We start from the raw sequence: 19,383 nt of genomic DNA, 5'->3' as shown, positions 1-19,383 counted from the left end.
AAACAAATTAAAATTGCCAAAGCTAATAATCAGTACAGAGGTATTGCTGCTACTTAATAATAATATGGACATACCTGTAAATAAAATGTTCCCTTAGGTTGAGCATATAGCATTAAAAAGCTATAATCCAAATTCTGTTTAGTTCTCCACCTAAACATAAGCAGCAAATTCTGATCAGATTTTTGAGGGGGTTGCAACAGTTATTTCTATAATAAGAGAACTTCTAATGCTCTGTATTTTTTGTCTCCACAATAAAATTGTAAGGTTGAGTATTGCTAAGTACAATAAGTAACCCATTGCTAAGTGCAAAAGCATTCCTCTACAATCAATATAAACATTTGTAAATAATTTTCTTTTCCTATAAAAGTTAGCATTAAATAAACAAAAATTACATCTCTGTCAATGGAGCTTGAAACAAATTTTCTATCAAGTTATTCAAGTCAAATGACTTAAAAAGAGTCTACTTATGATTTTATGAACACCCATGGATTATTTAAAGATGAAAAAGTAAGTGGTTTTACATATGAACAGCATGAGAGCAGGTTGATAGTCTTAATATTCAGGTTTAAATATAAACACATTTTGTACAGTCTCTCATATTACCAGAGGATGACGTTGATGTTTGATAATCAACACTGAAAGACTACAGAGTAATTTATTGGTATTTAATTAACATAAAAGTATAACCGATCCAAATCTAATCATATCTAAAACTAAATTATAAGTATGTAAACTTGTGTATGGTCTATAACACATAAGGTTTATCTATAAAGCCAGTATATATACACACATATATAAATATATTAGCTGATTTCCTCCAGCCTAAATTCTCAGTACTGCAACTCTCTTGCTGCATTGTTGCAGTGGCTTCTGATAAATTAGTTATTGTTGACTGAAAGAAAATTACTTTCCTCCAATAAATTTTTTTTTTTTAGGTTTAAATCTCTGTCTTAGTGATTTTGTGTCATGCGAGTGAATGAATTCACCATTAAGGATGTATTAACAGTAGATAAGAATTCAGTGATCACCAAAAAGTTAGGTCATTAATTAAACCCATAGTAGTTGTCAATACCTAGAGGGCCACATGGGGTTTCCTTGGTATGTTCACAGAGTCTCTCCCTCATCAGTGACATTAAAGATTTTTCTATTTTTTCCTTTTTGACCAGATCATATAGCCTATTGCTTGTTTGCATTATCCATTTAGTTTAAAACCTGTTGGATGCCTAGAGTCAAGACCCAAATGAGACACCTTGGCTCTCACCCTGAAGCTGATGTGCAGCATAGCTTTTCTCAAGATCCCCCTGTAAAATTTTTTTACAAGTACAATTGAGGTCCTTTAGTTCTGACACACAAAAACATTACCAGCTCAAACAGTACTGACTTTTTCTGAATTTTCCATTTTACACTCTTAGCAAGGGTTCTTAGGTTTTATATAGCAATCTTACCTTACTCGGTCCTCAGAATCTCCAAGTGTTTTCTCCAGGTTGGAAAAATCCGGGTAATAAGAAGCAGAAGGAGAAATGACCTCTAGGACTCCAGACTGGACTTCTCTGGGGAAGCTGGGAAGAATCTTAGTAAGACCCCATTCCTCAAAAAGACTTTTGAGGGCAACAGCAACAGACAGCAGCTCCCCAAAGTTAGGTCTGCTCCTCCAGAAGTGGAATGCACAACTCTAGGAAAGAAACTGGCCACAAATTTGGAACCAAGAAGGGGTCTTTAACAACCATCAGAACAGACAGGTCAGGAACTCATCCAAGTCTCAGAAAAAACTGGAGAGAAGTCTTGTCTCAGAAATCCTGGCCCTCCTGCATCTGTAGATGCTTACTAATCAATCCTGAGATAGTTGCCACAATGCAGCAGTAATTCACAACCAAACCTATTATCTAGAACAACACACATCCCCCTTGCATGAGAGCTCCCTTCCTTACACTTGCTCCAACTCAAATTCTACTTTCTAAGCAAAATTATACTGTCTCAGAGCAGGAGTTTAAAATCAGGAGTCTGGGTCTAGTCTCTGCTCGAAGAATTAAATTTTCCATTTGAAGAGACATTGGAAAAATGTATAACATACTTTGGGAGCCAAACCTAGAAGTCAAATTTCCCCCTTCCTCCAAAAAAACCACAAAACAACCAACCAAAAAATTCAAACTAAAAACCACCAAACAAACAAGAATCTCAACAAAAACAAACAAACAAACAAAATTTTAAACCCTAACACAAAACAGCTAAAGCTTTTAAAACTGAGTTTCCTATTTCCTATGATTAGTAAACAAAAGATTACACTAAAAATTAAACACATCATAGTACCAGCATTATGGGAAAAAAATATCAATCTTACTGTGTAACCGTGACAAAGCAAATACTCTGCAATAATGTTTTCAAAAGCCATAAAGCAGTAATTAAAATTTTCTGAGTGTTTAAATTGCAGCAGGTATTGTACCTTGGCAATGCCAAGGAGTGCCTCTTCCCCTTGTCCTTGCCACAGTACTCCCATTGAGCTAAACCCTCTGAAGGCAGGAAATTATGAATATTACTTAGATAACAGCTTCAGTATAAGGAATCTTCAGGGGGAAACCCACACACAAAATACAGTCTGAGAAATCCTTGAGTGAAGGAGGATGTGCAGAAACCCTCAAATGAGGAGAAGCCAACTCTTCCAGTGATCTTGTTCAAGAAAGATAAGAGCAAGCAGAACTGCAGAACTGCAAGCTTCCATTTGACATTGCTAAAGTTAATTTGGTAGGGCAAAGACCACCCATCTAATGTTACCCATCATGTAGTAGCATTTAATATTATAAAAGCAATCCCATTCCTGCCCCAAGTCTATTGCCTTCCTGAAAAATAGTAAAAAAAAAGGAAACAAAGACTGGGAAAATATGGATGTGTTGTGGCACCTGGGGACATAGTTTAGTGGTGGCAGTGCAGGGCTAATGCTTGAACACTCTTGATCTTACATGTCTTTTCTGACCTAAGGAATTCTATGATTCTATGATGTGGGAACTGACTCAGCTGGGATAGATCATACTTTGGACTGGGTTCCTGTCACGGAGGGAATAAACCTGAGGCCCTGGGAGGAGGATACTGAAAAGGATGGAAATTAGGATGCTACTGGGATCATTCCACAATAGGTCATGTCCCTGGTCCGTGTTTGCAATTTAACCCCTGCCCTCAGGTACCCATATACATTGTTAGGTTAACCACACCCCCTGGATTTCGGATGCAACCCCTCAGACCATGCAGTCCCAGTGAACATGAAAATCTATCTTTGGGCTCGCCATCATACCCGATTTATTTCACCATGCTCGACCCCGCTGAACTGGACTAGAGGTCTCAGAACCCCACTGTGACACTATGACAGATGCCAGATTACACTGCAGGGTTGTGTAGTCAGTGGGGACCTCGTACATGTAGCCTCAGGTGCATGAATTGCTGTGGGAAACAGTAAAGGTAAGAAGACTTTCAGAAGGTGTGAAAATAGGCCTCAGAAAAGAAAAAGCAGAGAACTTAGAGCTAGCTGCAAGGCTTGAAAAGTAAAGATACAATAATGCAATATGCAAGGACGTGAAACAGTAGTTGAGTTTTTTAGGCTTGGCTAAGATAGACCTTAAGACTGCAGAAAAATATGCTTACCAAGAAAGTTTTAAGCTTAATAACAGAGTATTGTATATAGTTAGTAGAAAGCAAACGAGCAAGCAGTGTTTGAAGAAGGTGTATGTGTGTTTCCAGTGATTGGATAGAACAATTGTCTGTAAGCTTTAGCGATATGCTATTGGCTGAAAAACTTATAAAATGTTCTGTAACAAAGAGATCTTGGGCTGCTCATGGCAGATATGAGCTTTTGCCATCTCCTGTATCTGTATCTGAGACTAGTGCCCGAAATAAAAGCTTGTGACGCATCACCTGTTTGTGAAAAACCTCCAACAAACTGCATCATTAACTTTGTGGGGAAAAGACTTAGGCTTGAGTAAATATTTATCAGAGATTTAAGCTGAGATCTTGACTGGTTAGTTAAAGTATATTTATTAAATAAGAAATGAAAACTAATTTGATATACATACTTCTGTTCTCAATTTCACAGTTGTTATGGCACACATACTGAGACTGCACCTTTGCTTCAGTTCCATTTCAGTGTTGAAACGTTCTAATTCTCCCCATAAAAGCTACAAATATGTTTACACTGGTGGTTGAGTGTTACATTCTGTAGGACTTACCTGGTTTTAACACTTTCTGCAACACTCTTAACATACTCTGCGTTCACCTAAAGAAAAGAAGGGAGGGTTTCATTAAAAGTCATCCATTTTTGTATTAAACAATACTTTGTAGGGAATATGTATATGCAAACAATTTTTGCCTTCCAAACAAATGTGGTATGTTACAGCAGTATTTCTACTAAGGAAAACTATAGGCTTTTCAAAGCAACCAAACTTTCACTTTTGTTTCCAACTATCTCCAGCTGCCATTTCTTGCACTTTTTTTTCCTTGCTTTTGCAGAAGGCCAGGCTGTTTTCTGACTAAAATTCTGTTCAGCTATGCCAGTAAAACACAGCCATATAACTATCAGTAAAAAGAGCATCATTTTACATCATTAAACATCCAAAAATCACAAAAGATACAAAAGGCTGATAAGAAAAATCACCTAAGCAAAATATTCTAAAGCCAGCAATACTTAACATTTTTATTGAGTTTCTTCCTAATATAGCAAACTTATGGCTCTTTGTTTGGAATTTTTGAAGACATTCATTAGTGCTGTTTCATAAAAGTAACAGTTTTAGTGTGTGAAACGTATCTGTTAACTACATTAAGAGTGCAAAATTTTATGAATGTGCTTTCTAAGGCAACACAATAACTGTCCTAGGAGTTCAGATTTTTCTTTAAATAAATAATATTTTTAATATATAACTGTTACCAATCATATATTAAATTTGTCGTGAGTAAAAAAAAAAAGTAAAGAAGTGTGATAAGAAAAAAAATACCCAGAATTTAAAAATTACTCTCAGTCAATAAGTTAACTCAAGTTTAACCCATGATGTAAATATTTACCTTGTTTTTTTTAAAACTTTGTGGGACAAAGCAAGGTGTGGATTCATGACCAGTGAACACACCTGCCCTCCTCTCATAATAAAATATTCTTATCACCCCTCAGATCAGCATGGTTATCTGCTCCAATTTACTACATGGCTGAAAAAATGGAAGTTGTGAGAATATGACTTTTGGGTTGGGATAAAAGGAGTAGTAATTCTTACAATGGCAGTTTAATCCTAAATTGATATGGACTATTACTATAACCACAGTCCCTGTTTGTTCAAAGTGCCACATTAGGACTCTCCACAATGGAAAACTATTCAAAAGTTAACCCTTAAAACTCACAGAATCCTCTGAAGCACTATAATAGGAAGTTTACCTGAATGACAGTCAGGCAAAGCTCATCACTACCAGGGCTCTTCATTGGGAAATACCAACTGCAAATTAAGTTCAGCTCCTAAAAACTATGCTGAAGAGGAACTACAGCCAATAAAACTGGTACTTCATACTCATCATTGTGATCCAAACAGAAAAGTGGAAGTTGTGGCCAAACTTATTAAAGTGAACTATACTCTGTGTGACACTTTCATACCTGCAAAAGTGATGACTAATTAATAAAAAATAGCAAATTCTAACTGTCAATGAATCCATGCATGGATTTCATGCTATGAAAGGACAAAGAAATATGAAGAATAAAGATGAAGTTTGAATAATTGCACAGTCATTTTACCTGCTAGAAGCTATTACTAGCTAATTCTGCAGGGGTTTTTTTTCTGATGTAATCAAGGTATTTTTGAGTTAGAAAAAAACCCAACATTTATCTCTAATATCTTCCCTTGAGCACTGTTTACTTTCCCAAACCTGTTCAAGGTCCTGAACAGTTGTTTTATTTTGAATGGGAAATGCCAAAACACATGCAAAAGGCTCCAATATGTCAAGATGCTTTGTAAGATATATGTTATCAAGCAGATAAATAATGTGAACATTTCTTAGACTAAGTTTATTTTTTTCATATTCTATGGCACTTTTCTGCGGAGGACTTACATTTCATTCTGGAAGAAGAAAACCTTACTTTCAGAGACAAATAATGAGTTCATATGGTTGGAAAATCTGACCCAATGACTTTGTTGGTAAATGTAATATGACATTTTACCCTTTGATCATCTGCATTACAGGGTTTTTTCCAACATATGAACACTAAGGTACTAACTGCTCACCATCTCCTCCAGCCCTGAAGAAATCCTTCACAAAGGCCAAGCTACCACTATTTTGCACTATTACATGACATAAATCTGCATATTGTCTATCAGCATTCTTCACCTTTCCATGCAAACTTACCTCTGCTATAAAGATGATTATTATGCAGTCCTTCTTTTGTTCTTCAGATAGTTGGTACAGTAGGGAATGCAATGTATCAATCAGATAATTTTGTTTTTCCCTTTTCACCGTAGGAATACCCATCACCAGGGAGACTGCAAATAGAGAATGCCTCAAGCCATGTAATTTTAAAGAAAATTGAAATTATATTTTAATTTTGATTTGATATGACCATGAAACTTGGCAACAGTTAATATTTCCTTAGCTGTGTGACAGCATTTGCTCTACTACCTGGAAGGAGAGATACCTCCAGCTGTGTTTAGTTTAGACACACCTGTGTCTGTGTTATAAACACCAGGTCTACACTTGAAAACTTGGAGATATTACTATGTCTGGCAAACACATAGGTGTTTGCCACTGAGATTCAAAAGTGAGTTTGCAAAATAAGTGCTTGCTCTTGCTTTGGAGATCTAAGTAGGAAGGGTTAAACCAGCACTGCTCTAGTGAGCAGGTTCTCATAGGTAGTGAATGCGATGTATTTCAGAAAGGAATCCACTTCAAAAATCCTGAGCAGTTTAATTTATATGCATCAATGTTTTTCATAGCATCAATAAGAATAAAAGAACTAAGATGTTACTGTTATTAAAAATAAAGGAACTGAAATTGTCTCTGGCAAAGACTCTGTAGCAAACCTATGCTGTATTACATTGCTAGACCATAAGCAGGGTGTCTCTCTTTTCATTAGTATGGGCATTACTTAAATCAGTGGCCAAACATAGCTCAGTAAACCTGTGGAATCTTTTTCCTTGCAGATGATTTCTATTCACCAAAATCTCAGAAGGCTGGTAAGCAAGCAACAACTTGAAATAAAACAGTAAGTGCAAATAGTGACTTGGTTCTGACTTTAACTTCCATGCCAGTGTCAGCTCAAAAACGCCGAAGTGCTAATGTTCCTTCCCAGCACATAACTTGCTAAACCATTGGGGTTTGTTTCATTTTATAAACTGAAGGTCAACCTGTACCTATTTAACTACAGTCTTGCTATTGTGATTTTCCTGTACAAATAAAAGAAGATTAAACAGAGTATTTATTTGTGACACTGATCTACAGGTACTCCAGTAAGAGCTACAACATTAGATCACATTGCTACAACTACACCTACTAATAAGTAGTCTGTAGAAAGTTATCTATTGTCATGAGCATGGCCCAAGGTTTGGAGTTTTTCAGTTAAGTCAAAAACACTGCCAGTGTTTCTTCATACAAAATCACCCTAGAGAAAAGTAAAAATTTCAACAAAATACAAAACTCAGGAAAATGGTTGACTAGCTTCTTCTTTGCTTACTATTTTTGCATGTTCCTTTTACCTGTCACATGACAGTTAAGACAATGCAAAATTTGTATTATAGTCTGTTACCGCTGAAGATGAATAGATCACGCGGACACAGGTCGAGGTGTGGTGCAAGAAAGAGCAGAGTTTATTTTTCCTCCCAGGATTTATAGGCTCCTGACCATGGCCAGGGATTGGATGGTCAGGATAACACTTTCTCACTGCACTGGCCATGAGAGATGCCCATCACAAGACGTGTAACAGAAAGAATGTACACATATCTATGTTTACAGTTACTGTCCTGGGAAAGTCCTTAGAAAACTATGTTAGCAAGCTCAGAAGCTGAGTTTTCAGGGCGACAATAGTCCACTGGAATTCATTACGATTTCTACAGGTGTCAGCCAATTTCTCATGTGGATGAAAAAGCTACACTGAAGATATATTAATATCCTTTAAATGATCACATCACCTTTCCCTTTGCTTTTCACATTGCCAAACTAAATGCATTGTAAATTTGCCTTGGCTTCCTCATCCATACTAATTTTGTGGGGAAAAAATGTCAGCTACTGCATATTAGCCGTATGAATATATGATTAAAACAAAAAATAATCTTGTTTTTTAAGTAAGATTATTTGTATTGATTTTTCAAAAGGATTTCAGAATACTTTGAGTCCTTGATAAAGACTTGAAATAGGGGTGGGCATTTTAAAAGTACTTTTGCTATTGCCATTAAAATTCATTCAGCTTGGTAACATTAGAAAATTAAGAGAGAAAATCCATTCCAAACTTTTGAGTATGCTATTAATTTCATTGCTAGAAATTAATAAAAAATACAAACACATGGAAAATAGAAGCTAAGCTTTATTTCCTACCTCCAGTTCTCTGTTGCCCAAAAATAACATTTGGGAAAATTGCATCTACATATTCTCGAAGATGAGGGAGATAGTAGTACATATTTGTAAGATGCATGGGGAGTTTTCTGGGGAGGTTTAAGTCTTTCCACTTGATATCTCCTTAAAGACAAAACAAACACAGAGATACACATAAAATAAAAAGCAAGTGGAGAAACCTATTTCTTCACCTGTTCTGCTCAACTGAACACTGGCAGATTATCACACACAAGGTTATTCAATCAGAACTATTCCTCAGAAATTATTATATGTCATATATATTACATTATATTAAATTGAGAATTTCCCAGTACAACTCTTCCCATTCAGCTGGTGGTGCAGAGCTCCAATCTTGAGCATCCTGGGAACACTATTTCCCTGTGTCTGCACACTTGCAGGACTGAGTCATCTTTAAACACAGTAAGTAGTTATTTTAAAGGCAGTAGTAAAAAACTGTTTACTGTTTGTTTGTTTTACATGGTTGGCAAACAAATTTTTAATGAAAAGAAACACAGATTCTGATTAATAACCTTCTTAACTGCTTTTTAAACTTAAATGCTTTCCCTAAAAAGTAACACATGGTGGTTTTCACAGCTCAAGCAAAAGTTCTCAGTTTATTAGAAGTCCTATGGTAAACAGAATGACTACATACAGGCCTTTAAAAACTATTCAAGGAACAAAAGGCTATAGCATTTAAGAGAAAAGCAGAGATTTTGTTTTTCTTTACTACTTTAAAATAAAGACGAAAACAATAGAATGTTTATTGACTGAGATGGAAAGTTACTTTTCCCAAGAAATGCATCTAAGATAACTCCCAAAATTTATCACCCTTAAAAGTTATGTACAAGTATCACAAAAACCATCATCAGCTTTATTCGCTCAGCTTAGGTTAAGAAAGGCAGAGGCTTACTGAATGAGCAAAATTTTAAGTTTTTCAACTTCCAAAAGATGAAAATCAGGACGAAAAAGAGATTTCCTGCCTTACAGAAAACAGTTTAAAAAAACCCCAACCAACCATATATATGTGTCCAGATATTTGTGTAAGAGACAGAGATCCACAAGTCCTTCCACACTGTTAAGCCATGAAATATACTGGCATTTTGCTGTATAGAAACCACCTTCACAACTTTTCAAGGACTTCTCCTCCTTTTATTTGGAAGTAGTACATATCAAGTATTGTCCAAGGGAGTTTAGTTCCATTGACTACAATAAATCTTTCAATTTTGGTTGTATCATAAAACATGGCTGAAATGGGAAGCAGGTTAAGTGAAAATAAAAGGAAAATTATTCAGCGATTTTAAGAAATTTCCTGTGAACAGATTTATACTTTCTCAAATTTAGCTGACTCCAATAAGAATCAAAAGCAGGGGGAAGGGGAACTTGCACTCTCCTTTACTGCCATTTTGTGCATCAGGCAGTAACTCTTTGCCCACAGTATGTAGGGCTACTGCAGGCTGACAACATGATTCTATTCTAAAGCTCCTAAGGCCACCACCCTGCCAATGCTCAGGCCTTTGTTTATACACATCTGAACAGTCCCAATGAATTAATATCAGATAAACAGACAAAAACTGGCAGAGGAGAACAGCAGAAGAAACAACTGACTATTCAAAGAACAAACGCACCTTCTGCTTTCTTCCCCTGTAACAATCCTGGTTAATGCCCTATTTTAGTCTGATTATCAGCCTGCTGTACTGAATGAAAATAAGGATTGTTAAATGGTAGTTTTCAGTCACACCCAGACTCTTTCTGAAGTTTCTGAAATTTCTGAAATTCCTCCAGCACAGAGATGCCTCTTCTAGTTTCCTTTCTCTCCCCAGGGAAGCTCTGCCAGTCTCAAAGGGAAGAAAGATCCTGCACAACTACATAATTTATTTTAGGTGACAAAATCAGTCAATGTATTGCATGCAACTACAGTGTGCAGACAGATAGAGATGTACCACAGTCTGGAAGGCAAGGTAACTAAAAAGTTCAATTAAACAGTGGGAAGAAGCCAGATCACTAAACTTTACATGTTGGTGTCCCAAAAAAACCCAAAAAAACAACCAAAAAAAGCCAAAGAAAATCCCTACAAACCTGTGTGATTTTTTGTCACGTTCATTCTTCTTGCAACTATATGTTTAATTTCATCTAAGGCACTGCTCAGTTCATGTGATCTTTTTATATTTTCCTTTTCAGCATACAATAGTCTTTGCTGAAGTTCCAGCAACTGGTATTGGTATATATCTAAGTCATTTCCTGCAATAAGAACACAATTTATTTTCTAAAAGGTAATTTATATGATGGAATGAAGTTAAAGGATAGGTTATGGTCCAGAAGATCACATCACCAAAGTGTATAAACAATAATAAAATTTATCCAGGAGAACTAGTCTGGAAGAGTATTAAGAAGGTAGAGTTCAGGGAGCACAGCTGGATAAAGGTAAATTGAAGACAAAACCAAGAATATGAAATCCATAATAAGGAAAAACTCAGTGAAAGACTGTGAGTTGCTGGGGAAGGTGCTACATTTTTCACCAAATAACAAACTATGATGATCCTTTTCACACTGAAAAGTATAATTATGTAATGGCACGTCTTGTGTATCAAACACTATTAAGAATTAGACATATTGAAAGCAGTCTTCATCTATGAGTTACAAAGTGTCTGGATCATGTTAAGAAGTATTACTAAAGATGGTTATATAAAGCAATACTTCAATAACATTGTCCCTTTGCAACAGAGAGTAAAGAAAGTAGAAAGGGACTTCTGCCTCATTTTAAAATGTTTTATAATGCTGCTTCTTTTATTGGTCTTGTTGTGGCTTGGCTTTTTTCCTAGTTAAATGCTGTTATTTAGAGACTTCTCCCATTCTATTTGTGGGCTATGCTAAGTTTTATCTGTGGCACCTCTCATTTTCTAGGACCCACCATTGTCTCTCTGGAAAAGTGAATTCCCAGGGATCCTAACATGTAAAAGGCACTATGAGCAAAATGCAGAGATAACACAAATTTGTGAGGATTTGCAGAGGTGTTTCAAACTGGAATTAACTTGCATTCTGGATAAACAGGGGCTTTTTTATCTACATTAAACACAAGTCCTTAATTTAATCAGTAAATGTGTGATTGAAGACAGTTCAAAACATCTAGGAAGAAAGCAGTTAGAAAAAAAGAAGTAAACATATAATGTATATTATCATTATTTACCTCATTAAAATTTTAAAAGTTGCTTAATAAAATCCCATTAATGCTTTCTAAAATTTTTGACACCCTTAAAAATGTTTGTAAGAAAGGCATTTGTATCTATGAGTACATTATAATATGGAGCTATGAACATAAATTTAGCATTGCTGAAGGGAGGGAAAACCTGGATTATTTCAGCTTCATGTAACAAGACACTTCTACTTGATTGAAGTGAGCTTCCCTAAGAAAATTGGAGAATAAATTATAAAAAACAACAAAAAAGCCAAATGGAAGGTCAAAACAGATGAAGAATCTATCTTTAAACAATATAAAATAGATAAAATAGATTAAAATATATTTCAAATTTAAAAATCTGTCATAAGGCATCAGGCTACAGAGCTGAACCCCGAACAAGCTAAATTTTTTGGCATACCTAAGGAAGATCTCTTTCATCAGCTACCATATAGGAATACACTTTCTCATTTGTGCTTTTCTTCTGTAGCTGTGTTTCCAATGCCATAATCCAATCTTTAGTTTTGTTTTTTTTTTCCTTTAGAATGTATATGAACAAAATTAAAACAAAATATTTAAGCTGATTTATGTGACTGGCAGATAGCCATCACACCATTTTCATAGGAAGAAAGTGATTCCAGATCAATAAATACATGTAAATATGGTAGAGATTTACCTTACAATTCCTAGACAAATTCAGAAATATAAGCTAAAGATACAGTAATGGATGTTTTAAAATCCAGTTTATAGAAGGAATTGGTGAAGAAATTGCAGACGAATTATAACATCATAGTCCTTCTCTTCATAATTCTCTCAGCTATGCAGTGCCAGTGTGACTCAAAATGACCAGTGTCATCACTGGGCTGACTTTTTGGCAAGCACCAAGTAATGGCAGTTGTATTTGCTTACTTACAGGTGAGCCTACCAAAATGTCACAGGTGGTTCTTGGAAATAAAATGTCAATACTCAACTATCATTGAGTCCACCCAAAGAAGGTGGCATTTATAATCGGCCTTATCTATTTCTTCAGGCCGGAAGAGGGAAACCACATTTGTAAGTCTTTCAGAACTGAACCCTCTGTTCAGTTGCTAACTGAACAAGATTCTTAGTAATCACTAACCTCATTTTTTGATGGCTCAGGAAGTAAGGATTTGACACAAGGAACGTAATATTCACCCTTGGTGTCCTGGGGTGACTTTATGATCTTATATCCCCAATTGCCTGGTTTATGTTACACATTAAGTTCTGCACCTTTAAGAGTGGCTCTGATAGTGAAGGGGGGAAAGAAGAAGCCGCAATTTGTGTTGAAAAAATACATCACTCCTCTGCATCCTGCTCCTGGACTGTGATGTCTGCAGCATGGACAGACAGAGGGACAGAGCTTCTCTTTGGCTTTTAGTTAGTTTTAGCTAGCTGAGGCAGAGAAGTTCCCTGGACCTTTTTTTTTTTTTCTTTTTTTCCTTGGATCTGTTCAAACCTACTCTGGACTGAAAAAACCCCCAGCCAAACCCAGGGAGCTCACGCCTGTGGCCCACCGGGGCCTGGGCCTCGGCACTTTCCAGCACCAGAGGGACTGATAAGAACCTGAGTGAGCCAAGCTACACCACATGAAAAGGACTTTTCCTGGATTTGCCATCTCATTGAACAGTGAGAGGTTTTATTGTTTAATATTATTAAATTTCTGTTAAATAAACAGGGTTTTTCCACTTCTCTCCAAAGAAATCTCTTTTCCTGAACCAGTTGGGGGCAGGGGCCGCTTGGATTTGCTTTCTGGGGGGATCCCATTTGGAGGCTCTCTCCCAAATTTGCCCTAAACCAGGACACTTGGTGAAGAATTAATTTATTATAAAAATATATAGTTTGAAATAGAACATGGAATGTTCTAAATTTTACTAGAGGAGATGTAAATAAGCAAGATTAACTATTACTAAACTTTTGGCAAAAAAATTTGTGTTTAGAAAGCAATATGAAGCTAAACACCCTAAATATTTCAACAGTCATTGAGTTTAAATGAATTTGTGTGTATGTGCATGTGTGAAAAATGTTCTTTCAGCATCTAATGATCCACAGAGAACAAAAACAGCTGCTTGCAACAGATTGCTTAGAAAGACACAGGGCACTTTTACAAACACAGTGCTTCCTGACAAGGAGGGTCAGGGAGATGGAGCATTGACTACAGCATGAAACACTCTCTGTGCCCAGCAATAGCCTGGCTTGGCAATGCCTTGTCTAACAATGGCTCTGTCAGCAGTGAGGAGTGTCAGAAGAAAACCAGAAAAGAGCAAGGTGAGGACCTGCAGCAAAACTCCAAAAAGCAAATTAAGGTAAAGAAGGCCCTGCAGAGAGACCCCAACAAATAAGTGCTGGGCAATCACCACCTGTAGGAATTTCAACAAGGGCAAATGTCAGATTCCACATCTAGAATGGGACAATCCTGGATGTAGGGACAGACTGTGGAATGAGAGGCTGAAGAGCAGCGCTGTGCAAAGGGACCTGGGGTCCTGGTCTATGAAAAGTTGAATGTGAGTCAGCAGTGCCCTGGGAGCCAGGAGAGCCAACCCTGTCCTGGGGGGCATCAGGGACAGCATCGCCAGGTGGGCAAGGGAGGGGATTGTCCCGCTCTGCTCTGCACTGGGGTGGCCTCACCTCGAGTGGTGGGGGCAGTTATGGGTGCCACAATATACAAAGTACATTAAGCCATTAGAGAGGGTCCAAAGGAGGGGTCTGAAGGGAAAGCTTTATGAGGAACAGCTTAGGCCTCTTGGTCTGTTCAGTCTGAAAAGAGACCTCATTGTGGTCTCCAGCTTCCTCAGGAGGGAAAATGGAGGAGCAGTGGAAGGCCCATACTAATCTCTGTGGTGACCCGTGACAGGACCCAAGAAAATGGCATGAAGTTGTGTCAGGGGAGGTTTAGGTTAGATATCTGGAAAAGGAAAGGTTCTTCACCCAAGGGGTGGCTGGGCACTGGAACAGGCTTCCCAGTGCGGTGGTCACATCACCAAACCTGACAGAGTTAAACAAACTTTTGAACAACACTCAGGCACATGGTGTGATTCTGTGCAAGGCCAGGAGTTGGACTAAATTATCCTTGTGGGTCCATTCCATCTAAGCATATTCTGTGATTCTATGTAAAGGCCTCTTCCCTTGGCAAGCTGAAGGTGGTTCACTCTGATAGGCCAAGAGTGGTTTACTGAATTTCCCTTCTCGGAAAAGTCAATGGGGCTACACTAGCTACAAGCCATGGGAACAAAAAAGGACCCAGCCACCTCCCAGACACAGTGATAGCACTCAAAAAGTTTTGCAGTGAATTTTCAGCTCTACTGTAGCTTTCCTCTGTTAACCGCACATTGGCGTATATACCTATGGATCCTGTAATTCTAAGATAGCAACATTTTAAATGGTTTTAAATGCACTCTTGTGTTATCTCCTAAAAGATACATTATATACATATATATATACACACATATATATATAAAACTTTCCACAGTGCAGATTGAAACTGTTTAGAAACAATACCAATCTCTAAAGCAAATTCTCATTCTAAAAGCCAACTGATTATTTCTTTTAGCTCCACACGTATATACTTCCTGTATGTTCATAAATGCTTCCAGTCTCATTAATGATTTCTGGCAATATCTAAGAACTGTGGAGAAATTCATCGGTATCTCCTCCTAGCACTCTAACAAAAATAAAAAATTAAAGAAAATAAAAATAGAATTTGGGGTAGCAGAAAGGAGAGAAGAAAACACTTCAACGTCTAGCAGTGAATCTTGTTCCTATTCCTTGTTCACAAGCTACATTGTTTATCATGCCTAAAGACTGTTTCTTTTAGAAATTAAAATTTGGTTAATGGCCTCCTTAAAAGAAAACTATATAAGCACACTAACTGCAAAAGATCTTGTCATACTCTGTGCTTGGAACCACTGCTCACTGTTCAGGTTAATGAGGCATATTGAACTACTGAGGCATGCATTGCACTAATAACTAGCAGTTCATTATCTCTCCATAACTGATATAATATACCTTTCTGAATCTTGTTACATGCTTTGCATGCTCGGGTTGTGTGCTCTCTGAGTAAGGAAGGAAAAAAAATTTCCCAAACAATGACTCTGTCTCAGGTCAGAACAGCAAGTTCTTAGGCAAACACTTAAATTCAACAATGTGCATTACATTTAACTATTTTGTTTAGAGTCTTACAGCACAGTATTGTGTCTTCCAAAATGTTAGAGACGTCTACTCGCCTTTGACAGTGTCCACATCAGAAGCTACAAGGCAGTGGAAGGACTTTGCATTAACCCAGGGACATCAAAGAAAAGCACTGTGCCAGCAATTTGGGGCAGGGGACTTAGGGTTCCTCTATTCCCATACAAGGCACACTGGGAAGAGAACCAGAACACTTTCAGTATTAAAACAAATACACACTTTACAGAGTTAAAGGCAGATCCAAGTTAATAACTGGATTTTAAAATCTCACGATATTGTCTAACAAACATGGACTCAGTCTTGAGTTTGGCACAGAATATTTTTTACTGAACAATTTACATACTGTATCTAACTGAAACTAGAGAAGCAAACTTGTTTCAAAGAAAATACAACTTAAGCTCTAATAATATTTTCTTAAATGTTAGCCAACAATCCTCATTTTAGACTTAAGTCTTTTCCCATATTAGGACATAGTGAAAAGTCATCTTAAAACATTCAGTCAGAACATCACCATATAGGAAAGCAGTATTACTAAAATAAGTGAAAAGATATAGAAATTGAATGGATATTATATGGTGTTTGCCCATAATTGGTATACTTTGGTTATAAGGTAGTACTCATTCACTTCAAACAATTGCTATTGCAATATGGTTGGTATTTTAAATCCTTTACTTCTCTTCCTGAGGTAGCAACAGCTACTAAATTATACACACATTTAGTTAAATGCCTAGCCACCAACTAAGGTATTTCTGTAGAATATACTCTGTTCCTCAAGACTTAGTGCACAACACTAGGAAAAGCACGAAGGTCATATGTTTGCACTTGTTTAAGTACCGGTTATGACGTGACACTACAGCAAATGAAGAGAGGTCTGAAATGCTCCGTTATCCCTTTCTCTACAAAACACAACAATAACTGGCCTCCTTTTGTACCACAAGATTTATGGCTAAGTTCCTTTACTCTTTAGTCACAGTCCTGAAGTAACAGTAAGAAGCAGCAGAATCTTAATTTAGTAAATTACACTTTGAAGCCAGCAAAACTACACAGTTTTTCTAAGTCTAGGATATGAATTTTGCTATGAAATTTTGAACCAGTAAATACTAAACTTTAAGTGGACCATTTGAGGCTGTTGTATGTTGGAGGGTTTTTTTAATGCCAAAATGCAGAACTACACAAAGAAACTGAGTAAGCAATAGATGGACTGAAAAACTTTCCTTATCACACTGTGTATTTCAGCCACATCCTAACTGCCACATATCGAGGCAAAACCTTAATGTGCAATAATCTCTGTTTGCTCTCAGTGTCACTGGAAGGCAATGTACACATGAAGGCAAGACATAGCCTACCAGTCAGCTAGGACAGCTGGGAAAAGTGGTGGTTAAACACAGCCTAACAGTTCTAGAGAAGACAGGAAGATTGGCGTCTGTATGTTCAGAAACCTGGATAAGCTGTATTGGCAGAAGTGAGTAAGAGCAGTGTAATTCGAGACTTCCTTATCAAATTTGTCAATTTGCCACTATTTAATTGAAGCTTTGAGCCTGAGTATGCCAGTTTGGACTGGACAGGAAACCTGCAAAGAACTCTGTCACAAATGACAGAATCTCCTGAGGACCTGCACTGGGCTGCACAGCTGAAACAAAGCATAACATCACAGGCAGAAGATGGCTGGAAATACAAGAAATGTGTAATCATGCTGTCTGGACTAGCATGTACATTACTGTATTTCAACAAGGAAAAAAAATACTTTCATCAGAAATACCTCTTTAACCCTTTGCAATGATGAAATTTCCCCCCCCCCCTCCCGATTTGTGGAACAAATTCAAGATACAGATGTACATATTCTGTCAATGTAATCATAAGAGTAGTTTCTCTCTTGTTCATCCTACCTCAAAGGAACAACTAAAGAAATTCAGGTTTCACAGTGTTTGACTCAAGATGTGTATATTAACATGCCTAGATCCTTGCGCCATAGTATTTCTGCATCAACTTCTAACTCCAGGCAAAGCTAACTTTTAATTTAACTAATTTAATTTACTTGGACAAAGTATCCCAGAAATTTAGGTGAAGAGGGCAGCACCATGTCAACAAATCAATTCAAAGAGATTTAATCTTGTAACCCTTGAGAGCAACATGAGAAGCACTGCCAAAAGAGATGATCCAATTTACCTCATTGCTGTGACTTAGAGGAATTTCACTGTTATTGAGCAAAGGCACCAAAATTTATTTTTATTCAGCAATACTGTTTCCTCTGAAGAAGCTTAATATAAGTTCATGAGTTTATGCCTTCTGTTTTTCAAGTGGGGAAAACATTGCTACCTCCTTACATTTACTTTATTGTTTTTATATAGCTGTGATTTATTTTTTTTTTATGGATTAGTATTTACAAGGTAAAAACAATAGCTAAAATTGTGTGAGAAAATCACTACGTATTTTATAAATTGTATATTATTTCTCAGAACTCCAAACCTACATGAAGAGTATTTTTGTCAGGTCAGGTGAATTAACAAGAGAATTGTTATTCAAGTTTCACAAGCAGAAACCTCTGCATAATCCTAACAGCCTTTCCTATGCTCAGATACAAACTGTTTGCTTCAGACAAGTTTGGCTTGGGGCCTGCGGAGGGACCAAAAAGTTCACAGCAAAACCATGCAGGACATGGAACGGGAATTGCTGCAGACTGCTTTCTAATAGCAGCCTATGTTCACAAGTGCTCCAGTGGACGCTGAAGGAATCACCACACAACTTTAGATGCAGTATTCGCTTTCTCTGACGATCTGACCATTACCAGCTGTCTCCACAATTACTTTTATCTCTTTTTTTTTTTTTTCTGGCCACAAAATATCACTATATTTAGTATGAAACCTTCACTTATATTTATAAAGCAATGGGAAAAGTGACTATAAAAACATTTTCCTAACCACAGTTAAAATATACACAGTATTATCCACAATAACTGAAGTCTAGTGACAGTGGTAGATTCTGATCTTTTATTTTTAAGTGAATGAGTGAGTAGCATCTTCCCTGCTATTGCCATACTTGTACTTGATTTTAGCCTCACAACTCCAAGTCAATACTCAGGCTGCACATAATCAGAAGCAGCATCAAAGAGCCAATTATTTACTGCTGTCATTGACAGTAAACACATTTCAATTCAAATCTCTCAAGCTACCTTAATTGAAAGGCATTTGAAGGTCACTGACTTAAGCTACTGATTTTTATTTGCACAGAAATTGGGACAGAGCCAATATCTGATTTAAACTTCTAATATTCAAGGGCTCTGAGACTGGACAAACTGAACAATATTTTGCAGGACAATTATACTTTTTATGTTATAGAAATACTTAAGACCACTAGTCTTAAGCTTGGGTGTCCTGTCCTAGTCTTACAAAGCTTATTTACTATCCCCAAACCACTGCTATCCAAGAAACAATTAACTAGATAGAAACCTGAAG

The 19,383-nt window shown here is 36.9% G+C and overlaps 1 protein-coding gene across 3 annotated transcripts in view; it reads right to left on the bottom strand.

Annotated features, from left to right (window-relative positions):
* Positions 1-19,383, bottom strand: part of MGAT4D (MGAT4 family member D) — a 36,766-nt gene that overhangs the window by 14,835 nt on the left and 2,548 nt on the right. For 2 of the 3 annotated variants that reach the window (XM_088056569.1, XM_088056570.1), the window contains exons 2-7: positions 10,633-10,794; positions 8,539-8,679; positions 6,361-6,494; positions 4,212-4,258; positions 1,446-1,559; positions 75-150 (exon numbers count right to left, since the gene is read on the bottom strand). In XM_088056569.1, the coding sequence (XP_087912695.1) occupies positions 75-150; positions 1,446-1,559; positions 4,212-4,258; positions 6,361-6,494; positions 8,539-8,679; positions 10,633-10,794 (674 nt within the window). Of the gene's footprint in view, positions 1-74; positions 151-1,445; positions 1,560-4,211; positions 4,259-6,360; positions 6,495-8,538; positions 8,680-10,632; positions 10,795-12,404; positions 12,515-19,383 lie in introns of those variants that run through there. The other variant, XM_088056571.1, reaches the window with a different exon arrangement.

Source organism: Pseudopodoces humilis, chromosome 6, assembly GCF_049639895.1.
Source record: "Pseudopodoces humilis isolate 2021_Gansu_Grassland_sample_001 chromosome 6, ASM4963989v1, whole genome shotgun sequence".
NCBI classification, from domain to species: domain Eukaryota; kingdom Metazoa; phylum Chordata; class Aves; order Passeriformes; family Paridae; genus Pseudopodoces; species Pseudopodoces humilis.
Note: the sequence above shows the minus strand (reverse complement) of the source record. Positions and strands in the feature narration are given on the sequence as shown.